We start from the raw sequence: 24,017 nt of genomic DNA on the forward strand, positions 1-24,017 counted from the left end.
ATGGAGATATTTTCAAATAAAGTTGAGAAAATTCATCATAAAATAGCCTATACTATCAAAATTATTAATGAAAATTTTTCATAATGATGAAAAATTGTAGCAGATTGAAATTTGGGTCTACCCAAAGAAATGAAGAATATCATAATGGTAAACATGTGACTAAATATATTTTTCCTCATTTTAAAATTTCTTTGAAAGACTGTTGACTGCTTAAAGCAGAATAATAAGATAATATAGGGTTTATAACATTTGGAAATAAAATGTATCACAACAGCAGTACAAATAATGGCAGGTAAACATTGCTATACTATTATGAATTTTTTATATTACATGTGAAGTGGTATATAAATATGAACTATTATATAATAATATTTAAACATTTATTTTCTATACATAAGTATACATGCATACATATATACACTCAAACATATATACATATGTTCTGAGACAGGGCCCATCTGCTTCACCATATGCATACACAGCACAATGAAGTTTATAAACTCCTCATTATGAGGAGGAAGATAAAAGATCCACCAGGTGACTCAACAGATATAAGCAGTGGAAACGTTTTAAGGTGGGTGACAAAATGACTTCATGCTTTCAATCTCTTTACCTTTCAACTATATGACATTAGTGTTCACTGACAAGATGGATCCTAAGATGAGTTCTGCTGCCACAGCAACAGCAGCCATTGTACCTTCCCCTATTCTAACAATGGGTCAGTTCAAGCTTCAGTCTCAGGTCAGCCACAGTGACAGAAGCCCATGGAATCAGAGGTGAAGTTTAACGATGGCCACTGCCTCCTCTTTTCATTTAATCCAAGAGGCCATTGGAAACAGCCCACTGAGGGAGATAGACGCTGTTTCCCAGAAGTAAATACAGCTCAGCTTGTACTTTGGAACAGTTGGTCAACCTTGCTACTTGCACAAGCTACTAACAAAGGTTATGTGGTGCCTGAACATGATCATGGCAGAATCATCGGGCCTCGTCACCATCTGCCTTTTAGGATATCTACTCAGTGCTGAATGTACAGGTTTGTTTCCTTTATAAAGTTATATTGAATGTGCTTGTATTTTAGATACAGAAATGTCTGGGGCTGTCTTCTTCATTAAATAATGATTACAGGATTTGACCACAAAATTTATGATTCTAGTAGTTAGCTTATGGGTTAGTAAGTACTAATTCTCTGGTAGCTATGCCTTCTTCATTTAAAAAATTAAATAGATTTACAATATTTATAGTATGTTTTTTAAATGGACACTGTTGGGCTTATGATTTGACAATGTAATTCCTTAGACAACAGTTGTCTTCTTGGTTTAAAAAAAATTAAAAGGGGGAAAATGCTTTAACAAGGTAACAGCATAATTTGGAGAAAAATTGTCATTTTGTGGGTTCTTTACTCATTACTTTGAAATCAAAATGAGAAACAGAGAAAAAACAATGGTTTTACTTACACAACGTTTGATTTTAAGACATATAACGTGATTCAAAATTTTAGAACTGTTTAATGAGTCAGACCTCTAATTTTTAAAGTTTATAAAATCATACACCTTCAATTGATAGTCTTAGAATACAAACAAACTTTCTAGTAATAAGTTGTTATTTATCACTAAAGTTTTCCACGGGTTAGAAAGAAATTATTTTGTCTGATACCAAACATCTTGAGTTGACACAGGGGGAAATTCAATGCTCACTTGAGCTCTTAGGACAGCAAAGCTAATCCAAGAATTGACATCAAGGGTACAAACTTAGTCAATGCAATTTACATCACTTGGTTTTTTTCCACAACTTCAGTGACTTTATGTATTCCCCAAAGGCAGGCACACAGAGAAGAAACTATCCCATTTAGACAAACAGCATGTTCTCACAGGAAGCATTTATCACACTTACTTGTCAACCTATTATAATCAAATCTACAGTGCCAAGATCAGGGGTGCCAACCCGAAGCATCCCCAGAAAGCAGACTGGCCCTGTGGTTCCCACTCCAGACATGATGTCACACTGAAATGCAGAAATAACGACACATGAATGCAGAGGTTAAATTAAACCAGCAAACTGGGCAGCATCAAGCAGTAAAGAAATTTAGCTGGAACATTCACAAAGTAGAACATAAAGCTAAGTCTTTATACACATCTCATCAGTGTGAGATCTAGGAGGACAAAGGATCCAACCTCTTCCTTCGAGATAAGTGGTGAGGTGATGGAGGTTTTAAGAAGGCTGCTGCCCCCTTGAAGACCTCAGATGTAGGAAAAAAGGACAGATTCAGAGAAAAATAAGGAGGACTAGGATTTCAGAAACTTGGTAAATAATGAAAAGAAGAGATAAGCTTGAAGAAGGGTTAAATATATGACCCTCTGACAATGGTGAGGAGAAAGGCAGTGGAGTCCTCATAGTCAGAGATATTAAGTCCCTGAGCAGAGCACCAGCGGTCTTTCCCTAAGGATAGACAGTGTCGGTGCAGTGCTCTCCTCTGCTGTTAAACTGTTACTGGCTTCTAAAAGCAGTTTCTATGAATGATTTTCACAGAGATGTTGCATTTTCATGGCTGCTGCCCTTAGGTATTACTGCATCAATTTAGAATTTTGCAATCAAAACTATTTTGTGCAACCAATTCAGTTTTGTAAAGTGTATGGACCCAAGCTGCCTTTCATTCAGAATGAATGAATGAAATAAAATGAAAGACAGCTTCAGTCCATAACACAGTGGCTAGTACGGTGCCAGGTACCATCACAAGGTACGAGGGGCTTGGGGATAAATCAGATTCCCTCTCTGATCTACAGTACCATGAGGCCAGGTGAGAGATTACAATACAACGTGATAAGATGCATACCAGGCACTAAAGGAGCATAAAGAAAGGAACATATTAATTGGGGGACACTGACAGAGGGACAATATTTTGAGGTGGGTCTTAAAAAATGAGTAGGTTCATTCTACTAAAACGCCTGATTAAGGGCATTCTACGCAGAGAGGAGCACTCATGTACAGAGATCCAGATTCACAACAAATGTGAGGTCTTTCAGCAACTCAGTATTCTTTCAATATTGAATATGACAGGTGAGGCAGGGTCAGGGCATCAGATAAGGAAGGCCCTAAACTATGGAGTTTGGACAAAAGAATGCAATTTGGAGTCATCAGAAGTGTAAACATGAATACCACTGACGGCTGACTTAGGCTGCTTGGCCTGGCAACATTCTCATGAACTGTGTGGGGAACAGGCAGCCAGACACAGGGAGACCAGTCTTGAGGCCACTGCAGTCATTGAGGGAAGGCATCAGAAGAGGGAAGGGAATTCAAGTGACACTATGGAAGTATTGACTAGAAATGACATGACTTAACCATCTGGGTATGAAAAGGGAAAGGGTTTAGAAGAAGTGGAAAGAACACATCCTTGAGCATCTAGGATATGGCCCAGTGCCTAAGAGCATGGACTGTGGGCAGTCTGACTGCCCACGACTAACTTCTGACAGTGACACTTTAATGCGTTACTTGGGGCAAGTCACTTAACCTCTCTGAACCTTCATTTTCTGATTTATAAAACTGAGATGACAGCACCTGTCTCATGGAACTGCCGTGAGGAGAGAATGAAATAATGGATGCAAACACTGAGCACACTGTCCATCCAGCAATACAGAAATATTAAGGAAACATCAGGTCTTACCAGCCACCTGGTGATGTACACTTTCAAGTTGGAAAGACAATCTGGAATTCCAAAGATCTATCTGACTTGAGGTGGATATTTGGAACTCACTGTCATATACATGGCAGTTACAACCACATGTGTGTGTAAGGACCCAGGGAGTGAGCATGGATCTTGTGGCACCTAGTACAGTGCCTGGCAGGAGTAAGTGCACAGAAAATTGTGTTGAGTCAAGAAAGGACTCAGAGCCTCAGATGGTAAAGAATCTGCCTGTAATGCAGGAGACCGAGGTTCAATCCCTGAGTCAGGATGATCCCCTGGAGAAGGGAATAGCAACCCGCTCCAGTATTCTTGCCTGGAGAATCCCATGGACAGAGGAGTCTGGCAGGCTACACAGTCCATAGGGTCACAAAGAGGTGGACACAACTGAGTGACTAACATTTTAAGGCTGGACTAGGGTGAGGCAAGAAGGGCACGAAGGGCATAAAAATACTTGCATACCCTGAGAAAGCATGCCTGCTTGGATTCTGTGTCCTGGGGGCCTTGTTCACCTCACCCAGTCCTGGCCCTGACAAAGATGTATGGATTGAGGAAGAACAAGGCTGAAACTGGTGGCTGGAGCCTGGGAGAACACTGAACCTCATGGGGCAGGCAGAAGAAGGGGAATGAATGGATGCAAGTTGTGGGTGAATAACAAGAGTCAGTGCACAATGAAGGAAACTATAAGCAAGGTGAAAAGACAGTCTTCAGAATGGGAGAAAATAATAGCAAATGAAACAACTGACAAAGAATTAATCTCCAAAATATACAAGCAGCTCATGCAGCTCAATACCAGAAAACCCAATCAAACTCAATACCAGAACAACCCAATCAAACAGTGGGCAAAAGAACTAAACAGACATTTCTCCAAAGATATACAGATGGCTAATAAACATGAAAAGATGCTCAACATCATTCATTATTAGAGAAATGCAAATCAAAACCACAATGAGGTATCATCTCACACTGGTCATAATGGCCACCATCAAAAAATCTACAAAGAATAAATGCTGGAGAGTATATGGAGAAAAGGGAACCCTCTTACACTGTTGGTGGGAATACAAACTGGTACAGCCATTATGGAGAACAGTGTAGAGATTTCATAAAAAACTGGGAATAGAACTGCTATCTGACCCAGAAGTCCTGCTGCTGGCCACACATCCCAAGGAAACCAGAACTGAAAGAGGCACAACACTATTTACAATAGTTAGAACATGGAACCAACCTAGATATCTATCAGCAGATGAATGGATTAGGAAGTTGTGGTTCATATACACAATGGTATATTACTCAGTCATAAAATGGAATGCATTTGAGTGAGTTCTAATGAGGTGAATGAACCTATAGCCTATATACAAAGTAAAGAAAGTCAGAAGACAAATACTGTATATTAATGCATATATATGGGATTTAGAAAGACTGTAATGATGATCCTACATGCAGGGCAGCAAAGGAGACACAGATGTGAAGAACAGACTTTTGGACTATGTGGGAAAAGGTGAGGGTGGAACGATATGAGAGAATAGCATTGAAACATGTACATTACCATATGTAAAATAGATGACCAGTGCAAGTTGGATGCATGAAGCAGGGCAGTCAAAGCTGGTGCTCTGGGACAACCCAGATTGATGGGGTGGGGAGGGAGTTGTGGGGGGGGCGGTTTCAGGATGGGGTGACACATGTGCACCCGTGGCTGATTCATGTCGATGTATGGCAAAAAACCACCACAGTATTGTAAAATAATTAGCCTCTCATTAAAATTAATTAATTAAAAAAAGCAAGAGTCAGTGCAAAGAGGAGAACCAGGAGAGAGTGATTTCATGGAAAGAGCACCCTGAGAAGGGAGAGATCAACAGTTAGGAGTGTTTCAGAGCAGGCAGCAAATAGAGAAGTTCAAAATTATCCTTTAGGAAGTCACTGCTGATCCTGACAGGAGTCATTTAATTATACAGATGGGGTAAAGAAGAGAAAGAGCCACAGAAAAGTGCATTAAGTAAAAAGGAAATTGAGAAGAGGAAGGCAGACCAGACACAGGAGTAGAAAGGAAGAGAAAGAACCACCACACACCAGCCTGCACAGGATCTCACTGATCCTGTCAGCAATGCTGGGAGGCAGACAGTCTGATGATACTCCTGTTTATACTTGACAAAGTTAAGCTGCAAAGATTATGTGACTTGCCTGAGGTCTCATAGCCAATAACTGGTAAGACATGTGATTCAAATCCAGGTGTGTCTGCTCTGCCTCCAAACCCCTATTTTCCCACTAGAACGCACTGTAAATGGATACAGACACAGATGCTACTAGGAGTGCCCAGGGCCAAGCACAGGAACTAGCGAGCAGAGAGGAGGGCATGGTGGAGGCTGGGAGGCATCAATATGCCATGGCACCCATTGGCAGCTTGTGGCTTTCTCCCAGGGCACCTGGCTGTCTGACCTAGCAGTTGGGATTGTGGGGCATTAAGTACTGAAGAAGGGGTGAAGGGAATAGAGAAAGTTGACAAGGGAAGAGCTGAAGAGAAAAAGTCTAAGCTAAATTCGGGGGGAAAGTAAAGCCCAAGGGGACTTGAGGAGTGAGAGAAAAGGGAGAGACTGTCAAGGGATCAGCAGGCTCCATAAAGCGAACAGCTTCAATAAAAATAAAGGACTTTAGTTATTTCTTCTCCTTTCCTTTTTTCCCTCTTTGGCACTAACAAGAAAACAGTCCCAAAATGCCCTGGAAAGTTCATGTTATAAACATCTCGTCCTGTTGAGATGCTATCAGATGTTCTCTTAAGGAAAAGAATAACTCTAGGCAGCTTCTTGAGTTCCTGTCATTCATTATAAATATAGATACTATATCTATATCTCTCTATCTAGAGAAAGACACATGAACGGAGACAGAGAGTGAAACAGAAAGAAGAGACCGAGATTGGAGCAGGGTGGTGGGGGGAGGGGGTGGAGAATTAGGTTAGAGACCTTAATCCTCCAGTGTTCAGGAGTGTTCCTACAGGCTAGTCAGTCAAAGCTAAAATAAATCACATCCTGAATCCCAGAAAATGACATATGTCACTGGAATTCCTAGAATACATGCCAACTTAAGGGGCTGTGAGTTTGAAGTTTTAAAGAATAAAAAACATGAATGCAGGGGTTTCTCTTTAATATCTAGTGAGACACCAGGGTTGCCTTTAGGCCTCTGCTCTTCCAACAGAAACGTGCTGCCGAGTCATCTGGACAACTGCGCCCTGTAAACACAGCCCGGCCAGGGTGATGGATCACCTTGCAAGGATCTGCAACTAGCTATTTTCAAATGATGACAAAGTGTGAAGTTAACTGCTTACTTGAGAACTTTCTTTTTCATCCAGAGTAAATTCAAATACAATTGAAAATCTGACCTTTTATTACTGGAGCTCTCTGGACTAAAACTGAATTTTAATTCCTAAATCTCCATATGTATACAGTACCATGAGAACATCATAGATTTTGGCTCTAGGCCCCAAAGATAAATTGGTTTGGGGATTACTTGGATTAAAAAACAAAGCCTTTCTTAAGAGATGTATTTAATTTTCATAATATTTTCTTTTCTCTAAAGCTAAAGAGTTCTTTTAAATTTCAGTTTTTCTTGACCATGAAAATGCCACCAAAATTCTCCATCGGCCAAAGAGGTACAATTCAGGTAAATTGGAAGAGTTTGTTCGAGGGAACCTTGAGAGAGAATGTAGAGAAGAAAAATGCAGTTTTGAAGAAGCACGAGAAGTTTTTGAAAACACTGAGAAAACTGTGAGTATTTCCACATAACATCCTTCAGATGCAGAACAAAGAATAGAAAAACCTTTTTGAAAAATAGGGAAAAAAACCATATTTCCCTTTGGAATTTTAAAAATCTATACATGTATATATATATTATAAATACTATAATAGAGAAGGAATCAAAAACACTGTAAATAGTACCATTAACTTGTCCTCTTTTTCTTTATAGACTGAATTTTGGAAGCAATATGTTGGTAAGCAATTCATTTTATCCTCTCCCAGGTATATGAAACATTTGAGATTTACGTATTGCTTTCCTCTCTGTCAAAAGGGCTCAGAAAAATAAGTTAAGTTGTTTTTACCCAACACTGAATGGTAACTATCCAAGATAATGGAGATATCTGCTGGCAGAAAAACTTACTCCTGCCTAGGGGTTCAAAAGGAACATGGTTCCACCTCAGGAATCCAGAAGGAAGAAACCAAAGAGAATTGTATCTGGGAGTGAATGAGAGTTTACAGTCCTCAGTAGAGAATCAGAAAATGCTGATTGACTTAAATGTTTACTGCTTAAAAGACTTCCTCCTTCTGGTGGCCTACAAGGCCCTCCCGATTGCCCTGCCCTGTGACCTCCACTCCTCCTGCTCACCCCCTCACACTCAGGGCACCAGCCATCCTGGCCCTGCAGCTATTCCTTACACGTGCTACAACTGCTTCTGCTTTAGAGTCTTAGATCTGACTGTTCTTTGCATGTTGAAGATTCTTCAGCCAGGTTCCTGTAGGCTCACTCCCTCACCTCCTCTCAGGTCTTCACCCAAATATCACTCTCTCAATGACGCCTGCCTTGATCATCTATTAATATGTCAACCTGCCTCCCCCCACAACCCCAACACTTTAGACACTGTATCCTGTTCTATTATTTCTCATAGCACTTTTCACCATCTGAGGTATCATATAATAGTCTTACTTATACTATTAATTTTTCCCACCTTGCTAGAATGAAAGCTTCATGTTGGCAGGTGTATTCAACTGTTTTGTTTATTGATGTAGTCCTAGTATCTCAAACAGTATCTGGTACAGAAGCACTGAGAAAATACTTGCTGAATGAATTGAAGAAGGAGGAAACATCACAACTTTAATGACAACTAAGTTTTAACACTAATTTAAAATTTAGCAGCAGGATTTTGAGGCAGTGTTAAGTTTCCCAGCTTGACTTGCCTAAGACCATGTGCATGAACAGAAACTACCCTGGACAGCCAATTCACTGAATTCCATCAGTTCTATTTTCCCAGATTCCATTCTGTGAGCACTAATGGACTTATTCATTCATATTCTTGTGACTAATTATTTCTCCACTTTGTTTTTAAATCATGAGGGAAGAAGTCCACTCTGTTACATTTGCTTTATCTGCCTTTGTCCTTAATAATAAATGCCACCGTGCCAACTTTCTACTGAGGTATTCCACTACAGTTAGTCCAAACAAGACTTTTCATTCTCTATTTCTATTTAAAACTCTGAATCTTGTCTTTTTTAAAAGCAAATCAATTTCTACTTTTCCTCCCCATATATTCCTGGCTGCATTTAAAAAACTCTCTTGTCCCCTTTATTGCCCATCCCCTCCTCAGGTGGCCTCTCATCAGTACCTCTTTAACACCATATTTTGAAGCTGGGCTCCTGCCTTCTAGGCCACAGGCTGTGTTGTTTACTGTAACTCGGGTGAAGAAATGTGGAAAACTTCAAGAGCATGATTTTGTTGTTGACCTGAAAGAAAAAGACTACAGCAAAGATGGGTTTATTCAGGATCGGCAGAGAATCATAATTCAGGGTCTTCAACCACTGGGAGCCATGTGCAAGTTCCTGCAGGACAGAGGGGCAGAGAACTCTTCTGAAGAAGGGAAAAGGAAGTGGGGAGGAAATGCGTGTTAAGTCATTTTAGTCGTATCCTACTCTTTGTGACTCCATGGACTGTAGCCCGCAGGCTCCTCTGTCCGTGGAATTCTTCAGGCAAGAATACTGGAGTGGGTTGCCATATCCTCCTCCAGAGGATCTTCCTGACCCAGGGATCGAACCCACGTTTCCTACATGTCCTGCATTGGCAAGTGGGTTCTTTACCACTAGTGCCACCTGGTACAGTAAACAAAGAGTCCCTGGCTTGTTATTGGCTGACTCCTTGCCAAGAAAGAGGTGGAGTCGGTCTTCTTCCTGTTGGGCTCTGCTATCATTGGGCGTGAGAGCTCTCCCTTCTGGTCTCTCAATTCTATTTAACTGAGGTTTCTGTTTATTAATTTTTTACACTGTCAGTACTGCTTTGTCTACTAAAAACAAGACAAAAGCAAGAAGAAAAAGAAAACCTAATTCCATGCTTCTTTTCACTTTGCAGTTGAGATTCCCAAACACCCCAAATAGCCTCTGCTGTTTTCTCTTGTGTGGGCCTCCTCACACAATGGGGATGCAGGTCCCTCATTCCTGCCCTACCCATTTCACCATGGGAAGAATTTGGCTGAAGGAGAAAAACTGCCCAACCACATTAACCAGAGTCTGCCCAGCACTCTACAGTTTACAGACTGGCTGTCACTTTTAATCCTCACACCATCCCTGTGAGCAAAGCATTATGAACTTCATTTTACAGAAGAAACTGAGGTTTAGGGAGGTTAAATGACTTGCCAAAGGTCACGCAGCTGGGGAGTCATGGAGCCCAGAAGAGCAGCCAAATTCTTTACTGCCCAACCCCCACTCTCTATGACCCCTCCCAGCCTTCAGATCACAACATGGTTATTCATTAAACTACCACTGAGTAGCCTTAAACAGGAAGCTCTCACTTGGCAAGGTCTTCTCCCTTGCCGTCTTTGACCCCTATTGTCTGTGGCTTTGCCTCAGCCCAAAGTATACACAGACAAGCACCCAAAGGAGGACTAAATGCAGGATAAAATGACACTCATTTTAAAGATATGTCTCAGCAAATGAGTTGCTGTGTAGCTGGCTGCAAGCCCAGAGCTTTTCAGTGAAACATCCTAAATAATTCAGCTCTGTTCATCTGCAATATAAAGTGCAAATGTGGCTCGTTTTTTTAGACCAGTCCTGAACATCAATAATAATAAACCACAGATAACGTATTTTGTTTTCACAGAATTGGAACAAATTGAAGTATCTGTGCAAAAGCACATTGGATCAAGGGGCAGAGGGGACAAGGTCTAATTTTTACAACAAGCAGATTTTCCAGAGAGGGACTCTTCTTAAGAAAAGGTTATTAGCCCTCAGCCAGTGGGACCTGGATACTTGCTCCTGACAGCGAGCATGATAGACACACTACTGCTGTCCTACAGCAGTCAGGGCTCCAGTCAGGAATCTCGGCTCTAAAATATGAAATTAGAAATTCCTCTTGAATTGCCCCCTTTCCCCTCACTGTTTTATTCTTGTGTCATCTTTACCGCTTACTCTTTGGTTACTCACATATCAAGCCTTGCTGATCTCACTCCTGGCTTTCTTCAGGGCTCTTCATCTGCTCAGAGGATGCACCAGCCTCCCTCCTGGTTCTCTTCACCCTTTTACCCTGAAGCTGCCTTAGAGTTACAAGTTGAGGCAGAGCTCTGAGAAATCCAACTGAAGCGTTCCCTTCTCATCCTAACCCTTCCCCTCTTATCTATTCCTTGCTCCTTTTTTCTGATGACCAATGTCTTCAAAGGCTCTCCAGAATGCTGCGAATGTAGAAACTTCAGGAAAGATAGGAAGGAAACATAGCCAATCTATATAAAAACATGGCACATTTTCAGAAGCTTTTCTTTCTTAATTCTTTGTATTGAAAGCTGTTTGTCTCTTTACCGAACCATTTGGGACCTAATCATAGACAGTAGAATATCCTTCAGGATTCGAGCATCTTTTGGGCTGTTTGGAACCATCACTGGCTACTTAACAGTGAAATGATGAGATGAGGAAGTAGATGCATGTATGCCATGCCGAGGCTGCCAGTTCCCTGAGTGGAGTTGCTGTTACCTAGCTCAATTTGCTCTACAAGACATGCAATAGAACAAGCCAGGTATGACACGAAGATGATTGCTGAAGCAACATGGTTTGATTTAGAATTAACTCCATCATCATTCTATAAAGAAGGACTGAAAATTCCTCTCACCTTGTATATCTCTACACTCAGCCTTTCTTCTCCCTCATCTTCCTCCCTTCAGTTGCATAAACAATCCACATGCCTTCCTTAGGGCCATTCCCTAGAACAATGTTAGCCTAAAAACCTTTATTAGAATTTTTAGAAACTTAGGAAAACAGGAGCATCCCATAAGCAGCTGATGTCCAAGTCAGAAGTCCTGCTCTGACCCTAAAATTAGGCTCCCCTCTCCATGAGTTTGTGCAGAAAGTACTGGGAATTCTAACCAATGCATCTGCTAATTCATCTTGTTAATCTACGTTGAAGATGGAGATCAGTGTGAGTCCAATCCATGTTTAAATGGCGGCATGTGCAAGGATGACATTAATTCCTATGAATGTTGGTGTCAAGCTGGATTTGAAGGAAAGAACTGTGAATTAGGTAAGTAACTATCTTTGGATTACTGGTGGTTCCAAATTTCCCTTTGAAACCAGATGCAACTGGAAAATGCAATATGTATGTACCATAATTTTCTCTTAAATTATGGTAAAGAACCCTTTACATGAGATCTACACTCAACAAATTTTGAAGTGTATGATAGCGTATTGCTAACTCTGTATAGCAGATGTCTCGACTTTATTCCTCTTGCATAACTGAAACCTGGAGAACAGCAACACCTCACTTGCTCCTCCTCCAGCTCCTGGCAAGCATCATTGTATTCTCTGCTTCTATGTGTTGGACTATTTTTAGATACATCATATAAGTGGAATCATGTGGTATTTGTCCTTCTGTGACTGCCTTGTTTCATTTACCATAATGTCCTTCAGGCTCATCCATATTGTTGCATATGACAGAATTTCCTTATTTTTGAAGGTTGAATAATATTCCATTGTATAAAACATACTTTTAAAGCTTGTAAAGAGGATCAATTCATTTTATCTGTGGTCATAGTTTCCAGGATGAGTTCAAGAAACCATATGAAGAGCAACAGTAATATTTGCTAACTAGTAGGAAGTGGTCGGAGAAGGCAATGGCACCCCACTCCAGTACTCTTGCCTGGAAAACCCCATGGACGGAGGAGCCTGGAAGGCTGCCGTCCTTGGGGTTGCTGAGGGTCGGACACGACTGAGCAACTTCACTTTCACTTTTCACTTTCATGCATTGGAGAAGGCAATGGCAACCCACTCCAGTGTTCTTGCCTGGAGAATCCCAGGGACAGGGGAGCCTGGCGGGCTGCCATCTATGGGGTCACACAGAGTCAGACACAACTGAAGCAACTTAGCAGCAGCAGGAAGTGGTAGGTTCCCGGGTGGCACTAGTGGTAAACAACATGCCTGCCAATGTAGGAGACATAAGAAACCCAGGTTTAGTCCTGTGGTTGGGAAGATCCCCTGGAGAAGGAAATGGTAATCCACTCCAGTATTCTTACCTGGAGAATCTCACGGGCAGAGGAGCCTGGTGGGCCACCGTCCATAGGGTCACAAAAAGTTGGACACAACTGAAGTGACTTAGCACACATGCATGCACAGAACTGGTAATAGTGTTCCACTGTCTTATTCATCCTCAATACAACCATTAGTCTCCCCATTCTACACAGATGAGGAAAGTGCAGCTCAAACATTTCAAAATCACAGAAGCAGTAAACGGTTCAGCCAGGACCTGAACTCCAATTTATCTGACCAAAACCCATGCTTTTAACTGCTATCCACAAAACGCAAAGAAAACTGACCGATAAAACCATTTGAATTCATAACTAAAATATCAACAAAGAAGTGGAAGTCAACTAAGTATAGAATTGGGGTAGGAAAGGCCAAGTCTCCTTTATAATAGGTTCTTCTCCACCCCTAAGAACCACTTCACATGTGAAATTTATTGACAAAATTCAGAACTCATTCCTGAACTTGACTAAATTGATATACTGGAGTTACATAGAAAATCTAGGGTCATTGTGCATCTTCTTTGCATAGCCTAGGCTTCTTTTTTTCTGAGACTTTGGCAGTTGGAACAGTAAACCCCGAAGTCCTTTACCTATTTGTTTATTACCTCTGGATGCAGGATTACTGGTACTGTGATTGTGAAAAGCATACAGTGCTAATGACAGATTCTCCTTATACTCTGAAACTCCAGAAGAATAGAGGTGCAGTCCTAGGGAAAGAATTCAACATCACAGACTACATGACTAAGGGAAAAGAGTAGAAAATTAGCAGGACTCTATTTAAGCGTTATGGCAATCCACCTGACACAGATGAAAAGGGCATTAAAGCAAAATGAAATGCAGCAGCTGCACTTGTCCTATAAAGAAGGGGGAAAGTTGTCTCTAATACGTGCAGAAATCGTTTCAGTGCTAAAGAGAAATCCATTGATCATCTTCCTTTGAGATCCAAAAGACTAAAAGGAAAAGAAGACAGGGAAAAGAAAAGGAAGCAGGGCAAAAACATTTTAAAAGAAAGAAAAAAAGGAGATGCAGGTGGGTGGACTGGTACCCTGAGCTTGGACTCCCACTCCCTCAGGCTTCACAGTGCGGGGACACTCCGATGCCTGGGTTCCCTTTGCTATGGGCATGTTCATTGGTTCAACATCTCCAAAGTGCTACTAGCATCTGAAAGGTTACAATTTCAAATTCAGACGGACCTAGATTAATCTGATCCTGCTGCTTGGAAGCTTATGGAAACTGACTGAATATCACCTTAAATAATATAATTATTAGAGCTGATGGAATGAAAGACTCAATTGGGCTCCATTAAGAACGAAGGGCATGTCATAGCAAAGTAAAACTGAAAATAATGTTTAATGTTAAATACTCCTAAATGTGAGAGTTGGACCATAAAGAAGGTTGAGCATCAAAGAACTGATGCTTTCAAACTGTGATGCTGGAGAAGATTCTTGAGAGTTCCTTGGGCAGCAAGGAGATCAAACCAGTCAATCCTAAAGGAAATCAATCCTGAATATTCATTGGAAGGACTGATGTTGAAATGCCAATACTTTGACCACCTGATGCAAAGAGCCAACTCATTGGAAAAGATCCTGATGCTGGGAAAGATTGAAGGCAGAAGTAAAAGGGGGTGACAGAGGATGAGATGGTTGGATGGCATCACCAACTCGATGAACATGTGAGCAAACTCCAGGACATAGTGAAGGACAGGGAAGCCTGGCATGCTGCTGTCCATGAGGTCACAAAATGTCAGACATGACTTAGCGACTGAACAACAAAATGTCTTTAGTTTAAACATAAAGACACTTTAAAAGAGGCAGAGAGCCCAGAGGAATGTAGTTATAAAAGCAGAAAACTGCTATGACAGGTTTTGCTATGTGCATGACACTATGGTCCACACAGCAAAAGTGCTAAGTCTACAGTGGGCACCTTTTCAGGCCCCTCAGGTTCACCACATTTTGGTTTGGTCATGGCTCCGTGGAGACACTGCAGCCACCACCAACCCTAGCCTCTAGGGTATCTTGAGCCCAGCTGACCAAGGTTTAGAAAAATCCTCCCAGCTTGCTTAGTTTAGAAACAAAGTGGGAATTCTCAAAAGACTCTACCTCAGACACTGCTGCTGCTGCTAAGTCACTTCAGTCGTGTCTGACTCTGTGCGACCCCAGAGATGGCAGCCCACCAGGCTCCCCCATCCCTGGGATTCTCCAGGCAAGAATACTGGAGTGGGTTGCCATTTCCTTCTCCAATGCATGAAAAAAAAGTGAAACTGAAGTCGCTCAGTCATGTCTGACTGTTCGCGACCCCATGGACTGCAGCCTACCAGGCTCCCCCGTCCATGGGATTTTCCAGGCAAGAGTACTGGAGTGGGGTGCCATTGCCTTCTCCGACCTCAGACACTAGAGGAAAGCAAAAGCATATACAAACTCCCATTTAAGCTGTTGCTTCAAACTGAACTAAGGACTGATCTCAAAAGCCACTAGAAAAAAAGCACAGTTCATGGAGTATCTGTGCCCCAAGTCCCTGGCGTCACCGAGTGTCTGAAAGGGAAGGAGATTTCCATTGTTAAGACCTTGTTCTTTTTCCTCTTCTCTTGTTCATCAGGCTCCTCTCCAAGGAAGAGAGGTGCAAACATTCAGGGAATGCTTTCTAGTTAGAACAATTAACTGGCTACTGTGTCCCACTGGCTGGAATAAAGACTGCTGAGTGTCCCCAGATACACATCCTATCTGAGTCCTTTTCAGATAAATCAAAGTCTGTAAGAGTTCGGCCATTCCTGTCCCTTCTAAAGAGTACAAGAGGCATTTCCTCACAGTAACAGAGAGGGAAAGAAAAACAAGCACAGAAACACTTTTTTTTTTTTCATTTTGGTAAATCACAGACACTACTAATATACTGTGTATTTCTGTGGAGTAGAAAAAAAAAAGAACATACCTTGAGTTTAGTTGATAAACTTGTTAAAGAGAATATCTTTCATCCCAGTTTTGGTTCTCTCGTTTGTGAATACATCACAGCAGATGAAGGCAGAGTAAAATGAAGCAGAACACACTAACTTGTATAGTAGGCAGGAGGGGAGTTAGAGGTGTTTGTGCTAACATAGAGGAAAAAGAACAGACACTGTGAGATGTCCATCCACAGATATTCTAGGGGCTTCCCTGGTGGCTCAAACAGTAAAGAATCTGCCTGCAATGCAGGAGACCTGGATTCAATCCCTGGGTTGGGAAGATGCCTTGGAGAAGGAAATGGCAACCCACTCCACTTTCTTGCCTGGGAAATCCCATGGACAGAGGAGCCTGGCAGGCTACAGTCCATGGGGGTTGCAAAAGTCAGACATGACTGAGTGACTAAACCAACCAACCAAAGGACCAGGGAGAATCTACACCCAACACGGGCCTAATGTCCAAGTGCTCCAGAAACAATTGATGACTGGGTCCCACAGTGACTGTCCCCGAGGTGCAGGACTAGAGATCTCTCCACTGGAACTCCTTCTGCTGTTATTTTATTTCCAGACTCTTAAGATCTTTACTTGAGGTCAAAAGACTGCTGGTCGGACAGCAGTATTTCCCACTGTGTGCACAAACCAAGCCACAAGACAGCAGCAGCAGCGACACACTAGGCCACAAAGAGCAGTGACAAATGGGGAAAAGGATAGAGTGGTCTAGTTACTTAGCCAAGGATGCAGAATCAGGAAATGCACCTCAACTTTACCCATTCCTATTGTGCATGGCCAGGTCCAAACTGGTCAGCACCTGCCACCCACTTCTGTGAACTCTGCACATTCTCATATTGACTGAACACTCCCTACAGGGGGTATTTGATTTGGCTGCACACTCTAGTATTGCTTTGCAGCAACAAAATGATTGCTAGTAACATGAGAGGAGCCAGCGATGTAATTACGTTAGTGAGGAGAAAGGTCTTTAATAAACAAATAAATAAAAAGGACCAAGTGCCATCTTTTTAGCTTCTACACTTAGTGGATTATTGGCAGCAAAGGGTAAAGCTTAGGCTGGTTCCTTTGTCTACCTGGTAACAGTTGATTTGCCTTCCCTCGTTTCCTGAAGATCAGTAAGGAACATGAACTAATCATTACTCTAGCCTATGCTACCTACGTAAAATGGAATTCAAAAATTTAGATCTGTCATTCACAAATCCATAATATACTCCCAGACCATACAGTCATTCTGTTAGCCTGAAATCTAAAGGGGAAAAAAAAAAGAGTCTGTGACACGAGTTTATGTGTTAAGGTGTGCAATTCTAGGCGGGCACGAGTAAGGGATGGGGGAGTGAGAAGTGAGGAAAGGAGAGCCAAGAGTAGGAGTCATCTCTCCTCACCTGCAACTGACTGCTTGATCTCTGGGGACTGTTTTCCAAGAAGCCACATGAGCTGGCCTCAGGAGAGTCAGTCTCAGAGGGGAAAAGAAGTAAAAGAATCTGTCCACCAGTATACATCTCTCGATGGTCAACAGTTCAGCCTGTGTGGCATTAACTCCCTGGCATCACCATGTTGTACGCACTGGGGCCCCGAGAGACCACGTGGCATCCCGGGCCTTAGCATCAACCTGGGAGCATCAAGAAAAGAGACCAGAGGCCCACGATACAGATCTTAGCCAGGCCATTCAAGGCAGCACCTAGATGAAGCCAAGGGAAGTCCACGCACAGCAAATCACCAACAGGGCTGGGACAGACACGGGTGAAGCTGGGGGTGACTAAGGTGGCCCACAACGGGTGGCTAACACAGCCGCGCATATTCTAACTGCACTGACAAACAAGCACTTCTCTTGAAAGCTCTACTGCTGTTAAGCCTGTAGGTAATGGGAAGGTGCCTTCCATTCACTGTGTTCCTGCACTGCTCTAGAGACAGAAATCGGTCCTGGGGCAGAGCCTATTTCTCTTAATTCAGCAGGTCTCAGCTAGCAAGCCCTGAACCCTGCTACTTCTTGTTATTGAGATGGCACTGGAGAAACAAAGGGAAAACATGGGAATTTGAAAATACAGAATAAGATGGCAGGAACAAGCCAAATATATCAGGAATCACAATTAATGTGAATTGGAGTTAATGACAATTTTCAGTCTGGAGTTAAAAATCTAACTATATGCTGCTGATCAAACGGATAACTAAAATAAAACTATATCAGGAGGATAAAATAAAGGGATATAAAAAGATTTGCCAGGTAAATGCTAACACAAAGAAACTGACAAAGCCATCTTAATATCAGATAAAACAGAATTCTGACCAAAAGCATTACAAGAGACAAAGAAAGATATAATATATGAATAAGGGAGATTGTATAGGAGAATAAAGAAAATATGGGCCACTAAACTGCTTATCATTGTCAACACATAGTGTTTTTGGCATTTAGCTCCCTTCAGTTCAGTTCAGTCGCTCAGTCGTGTCCGACTCTTTGCAACCCCATGAATCGCAGCATGCCAGGCCTCCCTGTCCATCACCAACTCCCAGAGTTCACTCAGACTCATGTCCATCGAGTCGGTAATGCCATCCAGCCATCTCATCCTCTGTCGTCCCCTTCTCCTCCTGCCCCCAATCCCTCCCAGCATCACAGTCTTTTCCAATGAGTCAGCTCTTCGCATCAGGTGGCCAAAGTACTGGAGTTTCAGCTTTAGCATCATTCCTTCCAAAGAAATCCCAGGGCTGATCTCCTTCAGAATGGACTAGTTGCATCTCCTTGCAGTCCAAGGGACTCTCAAGAGTCTTCTCCAACACCACAGTTCAAAAGCATCAATTGTTTGGAGCTCAGCCTTCTTCACAGTCCAACTCTCACATCCATACATGACCATTGGAAAAACCATAGCCTTGACTAGATGGACCTTTGTTGGAAAAGTAATGTCTCTGCTTTTGAATATGCTATCTAGGTTGCTCATAACTTTTCTCCCAAGGAGTAAGTGTCTTTTAATTTCATGGCTGCAGTCACCATCTGCAGTGATTTTGGAGCCCCAAAAAATAAAGTCTGACACTGTTTCCACTGTTTCCCCATCTATTTCCCATGAAGTGATGGGACCAGATGCCATGATCTTCGTTTTCTGAATGTTGAGCTTTAAGTCAACTTTTTCACTCTCCTCTTTCACTTTCATCAGAGGCTTTTTAGCTCCTCTTCACTTTCTGCCAGAAGGGTGGTGTCATCTGCATATCTGAGATTATTGATATTTCTCCCGGCAATCTTGATTCCAGCTTGTGTTTCTTCCAGCCCAGTGTTTCTCATGATGTACTCTGCATATAAGATCAATAAGCAGGGTGACATATACAGCCTTGATGTACTCCTTTTCCTATTTGGAACCAGTCTGTTGTTCCATGTCCAGTTCTAACTGTTGCTTGCTGACCTGCATACAGGTTTCTCAAGAGGCAGGTCAGGTGGTCTGGTATTTTCATCTCTTTCAGAATTTTCCAAAGTTTATTGTGATCCATACAGTCAAAGGCTTTGGCATAGTCAATAAAGCAGAAATAGATGTTTTTCTGGAACTCTCTTGCTTTTTCCATGATCCAGCAGATGTTGGCAATTTGATCTCTGGTTCCTCTGCCTTTTCTAAAACCAGCTTGACCATCTGGAAGTTCATGGTTCATGTATTGTTGAAGCCTGGCTTGGAGAATTTTGAGCATTACTTTACTAGCGTGTGAGATGAGTGCAATTGTGCAGTAGTTTGAGCATTCTTTGGCATTGCCTTTCTTTGGGATTGGAATAAAAACTGACCTTTTCCAGTCCTGTGGCCACTGCTGAGTTTTCCAAATTTACTGGCATATTGAATGCAGCACTTTCACAGCATCATCTTTCAGGATTTGAAATACCTCAACTGGAATTCCATCACCTCCACTAGCTTTGTTCATAGTGATGCTTTCTAAGGCCCACTTGACTTCACATTCCAGGATGTCTGGCTCTAGGTGAGTGATCACACCATTGTGATTATCCAGGTCGTGAAGATCTTTTTTGTACAGTTTTTCTGTGTATTCTTGCCACCTTTTCTTAATATCTTCTGCTTCTGTTAGTCCATACCATTTCTGTCCTTTATCGAGCCCATCTTTGCATGAAATGTTCCCTCAGTATCTCTAATTTTCTTGAAGAGATCTCCAGTCTTCCCCATTCTGTTGTTTTCCTCTATTTCTTCGCATTGATCGCTGAGGAAGGCTTTCTTATCTCTTCTTGCTATTCTTTGGAACTCTGCATTCAGATGCTTATATCTTTCCTTTTCTCCTTTGCTTTTTGCTTCTCTTAAAGGACCTTATTTCATTCTCCTGTGTTGATGCATACCCACCAGGGCCAGCTTCAAGTTTGCTTTGAAAAACTGGATTATATTAATGGTGCATGCATGCATGCTAAGTCACTTCAGTTGTGTCTGACCCTGTGCGACCTCATAGATAGCAGCCTACCAGGCTCCTTTGTCCCTGGGATTCTCCAGGCAAGAATACTGGAATGGGTTGCCATTTCCTTCTCCAATGCATGCATGCATGCTAAGTCGCTTCAGTCATGTCTGACTCGTGCAACCCTATGGACAGCAGCCCATCAGGCTCCTCTATCCAGAGGATTCTCCAGGCACGAATACTGGAGTGAGTTGCCATTTCCTTCTCCTATATTAACAGTAGGCACTTGTATTCAGCAAAATATACTATTGAGGGTGAAAAGGTAAGTCACAGAGTGGGAGAAGGTATCAACAATGCATATATCCAGCAACTAGAACTCTCATATGCTGATGGTGAGAATCTAAATTTGTATAATTATCTTAGAAAACTATTTGGCAATATCTACTAACCCTGAACATATGGTCCAATCATTGCACTCATGAGTACAGATCCAGTAAATCTGCACACATATGTTACCGAAAGATATGTACAAGAATGTTCATTACAGCATTAAATGTAAGAGCCAAAAACTCGAAACTCAACTCAAATATTCATCCACAGTAAAATGGTGAACAGAGGTAGTAATATTCATACAATGGAATGTATTACACAACATGTAGATGAACTATGGCTATAAAAAACAACATGGATGAAGCTCACAGACAAAATGTTAACTGAGAAACACAGAAGAGTACATAATGGGAGCTTCTCCTTCGATAAAGTTCATGAACAGGTGAAACTAATTCCTTGTTAGAAGTCAGGGTATGGTAACTTTGGGAAGGAAGAAGTAGTGACCAGAAGGGGGAATTAGGAGAGCTTCTGGGCTGTCGATAATGTCCTCTGTACTGATCTGTTTACTGTTTAAACAAGTGAAGTCACCTTGTGAAAACTCATACCAAAGTTCTGGGTACTTTCTGGAATCTGTTATACTTTAATAAGCAGCTTTTTTTCACTGCAGTCTATGATTTTGTGAAAATAGCATATCTACACCTTCAGTTTTATACCAAATCACATATATTGCTGCCACCATTTTTATGCCATACTAAGAATTTTATCTTTTTTCCCCCCTACTCTTAGCTCAAGGCTCACAAACTTCTCTCCACGAATGCTCCCAGCTTATATTTGACCTTTGCCAGAGTTAGTGGTTTCATGTACTTTTTAGAATTGTATGTTACTTGATGTTATTGCTGTGGATTTTGCTTTCTTTCAGATGCAACATGCAGCATTAAGAATGGCAGATGCAAGCAGTTTTGTAAAAGGGACGCAGATAACAAGGTGGTTTGTTCCTGTACTGCTGGATACCGACTTGCACAAGACCAAAAGTCCTGCGAACCAGCAGGTCAAAATCTAAGTTGTTTCTTTTTTTTTTTTTAGCTCGGCAGATATGTTTTCCAAATCCATATTTGAACTTTTAGCACCCTACATAATTTCATTCCTTGTTTTTACTTCTTTTTGAAATCACAGAAAAGACTAGTAGCATGGGGAAATTAATTTTTCAAATTGCACCATCATTTTGAATAGAAATTCTGTAATTGTCTTCCGTCTTCTTTTCTGTACCCAATTTTCTCCTTTGACCTTTATATCATGAAGCAATTGATTTGTGTGATTTCTGTATGTATATCTATAATTCATGAAGTCAAATTAATGTAGTAATCCTGTAATAAAAAAATAAAAGATACATACATGGTTGACTGATAGGCTTCTAGTACAAGGCTGGTGAATTTTAAGCATGATCTGTCCGAGCGTGGCTGGTTTACACGGAGAAAGTTATTTTCTATCCTTCATTCTCAGCCTCAGTTTACACGCCTGGCATCAGAATAGTTCTGACAACTATCTGTTATGAATTGTGTCAGGCTGATCGGCACAGTCAATCTATACAGCAGTGGACAAAGCAATGCTTCCCAGTTATGTCAACCATACCACCATATTGACAGCTGACTGGTGTGTGGAGATCATCTCCACTTTTCACACTGCTCTTCTCTGGAAATGAAGGCAGCAGAAACTTGGGATTTTTTTTTTTTAATGTAGGCTCCACAGGATCAATTATATTTGATAAATGAGGGGCCTTTTTGAAGCAAACTGTATATAATTTCTTTTGCATTTCCAAAGCCTGCTAGCAAAGTGAAAGTGAAAGTGAAGTAGCTCAGTCGTGTCCAACTCTTTGCAACCCCGTGGACTGTAGCCTACCAGGCTTCTCCATTTCTCTGTAACTGGGTTCAATACCTATCTTAGCAATGAACCTGGCAGAGGAAATTAAAGAAAGAACCAGAAGACAAGAGTATATAGACTGCACTAAAATGAAGAGTCTAATGCTTCAAGGACCTGCCTGCCTCCCATCCTTCTACCTGGTTCTTGACATACATAGCTTCAAACTAGCCTACCTAGGGAGAAGTATGTGTGTACCTGTTTTTACCTTTGACACCTAACTTCCAGTGTAGACAGACAGCATAGTAGCTAAATCATTATAAGTCCTTTTCTGTTGTAAGAAAGAGAAAAAACAGAGAACCACCTCCAACTATTAAGTGTTATTCTGAATATAGTCTTAGTTTTAGCAGAATAAATAAGCTAAACCTAAAATAAACTTTTCCGCCTTTCAATAGTAATGGTCCCTTTTCTTGAGCCAATGTTGATGATTTATATTTATACATAAGTATTTTGAACTAATTTCCTGTTTTCCCAACCACATGCTGTCTTCATGATACTTTGCCACAGCTGGTTGCTATAGAAATGTCTGTTATAAGGAATGTGGATAGAAGGAAAGTGAGAAATGCAATGTGAAGTGACTTTGCTTGACTACAAATTTCCATTCTGCTGTCCCTAGTGTATCAGTAGATGACTTCTTTTCTTTAGGTTATTTCCAACCCAAGGTAAAAGGTAGCAGTGCCCAGGCAGATGTGGTGGTTATAATCATATTAATAATTTATTTAGTTAATACTCAACAGCCAGGTAATTAAATCACAATGATCTCTCCCCAATGGATACCTAAATTCCACCTTGGAATCTTGAAGGCATTTTGGTCTACAAAAGAAGTCCTGGAAATTCCCTGGCAGTCCAGTGCTCAGGACTCTGCATTCTCACTGCCAGAGGCCTGGATTTGATCCCTGGTTAGGAAACTAAAATCCCAAAAGCCATGCAGTGTGGCCTCAAAAAAGAAAAAATGAAATCTCGTTAACAATAAGGAGCAGACATCCCATTTACCTAATTCTAAAATCAAGGTTGTATGGCACCAATCCCCAGACTTCCATTCAAGGACAGTACCTGGAAATAACACTTTTTCGTAAAGAAACAGGAAGTCATGGGACTTCATATAAGTGAAAGTGAAGTCAGTCATGTCTGATTCTCTGTGACCCCATGGACTGTAGCCTACCAGGCTCCTCCATCCATGGGATTTTCCAGGCAAGAATACTGGGGTGGGTTGCCATTTCCTTCTCCAGGACATCTTCCCAACCCAGGGATTCAACCCAGGTCTCCCGCATTGTAGGCAGACACTTTACTGTCTGAGCCACCAGGGAAGATAAAGTCTTAGGAAATTTGATTTGGGAACACCTCTTCTGTTTCTGTAAAGATGACAGATTCCTAAGCCAAATGTCCTTTTCATGAAGCGTTTGAAAACTTTCCATGGAAATAATGCAATTAACCTCTTAGTTTGAGACTATATTCATTGATTCAATTTTTTTTTAATATCGATGGGCTTGCTTCTCAGACATGACAGGATGGGCCTCACTCTGGACTTTTGTCTAATAGACAAT

General features: G+C 41.5%; 1 protein-coding gene across 1 annotated transcript in view; it reads left to right on the plus strand.

Annotated features, from left to right (window-relative positions):
- The first annotated feature begins 945 nt into the window (after nucleotides 1–945).
- F9 (coagulation factor IX) overlaps nucleotides 946–24,017 on the plus strand; it is a 34,776-nt gene continuing 11,704 nt past the window's right edge. The window contains exons 1-5 of the mRNA XM_052663766.1: nucleotides 946–1,033; nucleotides 7,268–7,431; nucleotides 7,631–7,655; nucleotides 11,819–11,932; nucleotides 21,479–21,607. Of these exons, the coding sequence (XP_052519726.1) occupies nucleotides 946–1,033; nucleotides 7,268–7,431; nucleotides 7,631–7,655; nucleotides 11,819–11,932; nucleotides 21,479–21,607 (520 nt within the window). The remainder of the gene's footprint in view (nucleotides 1,034–7,267; nucleotides 7,432–7,630; nucleotides 7,656–11,818; nucleotides 11,933–21,478; nucleotides 21,608–24,017) is intronic.

This window comes from Budorcas taxicolor, chromosome X (assembly GCF_023091745.1).
Source record: "Budorcas taxicolor isolate Tak-1 chromosome X, Takin1.1, whole genome shotgun sequence".
Lineage (NCBI taxonomy): Eukaryota > Metazoa > Chordata > Mammalia > Artiodactyla > Bovidae > Budorcas > Budorcas taxicolor.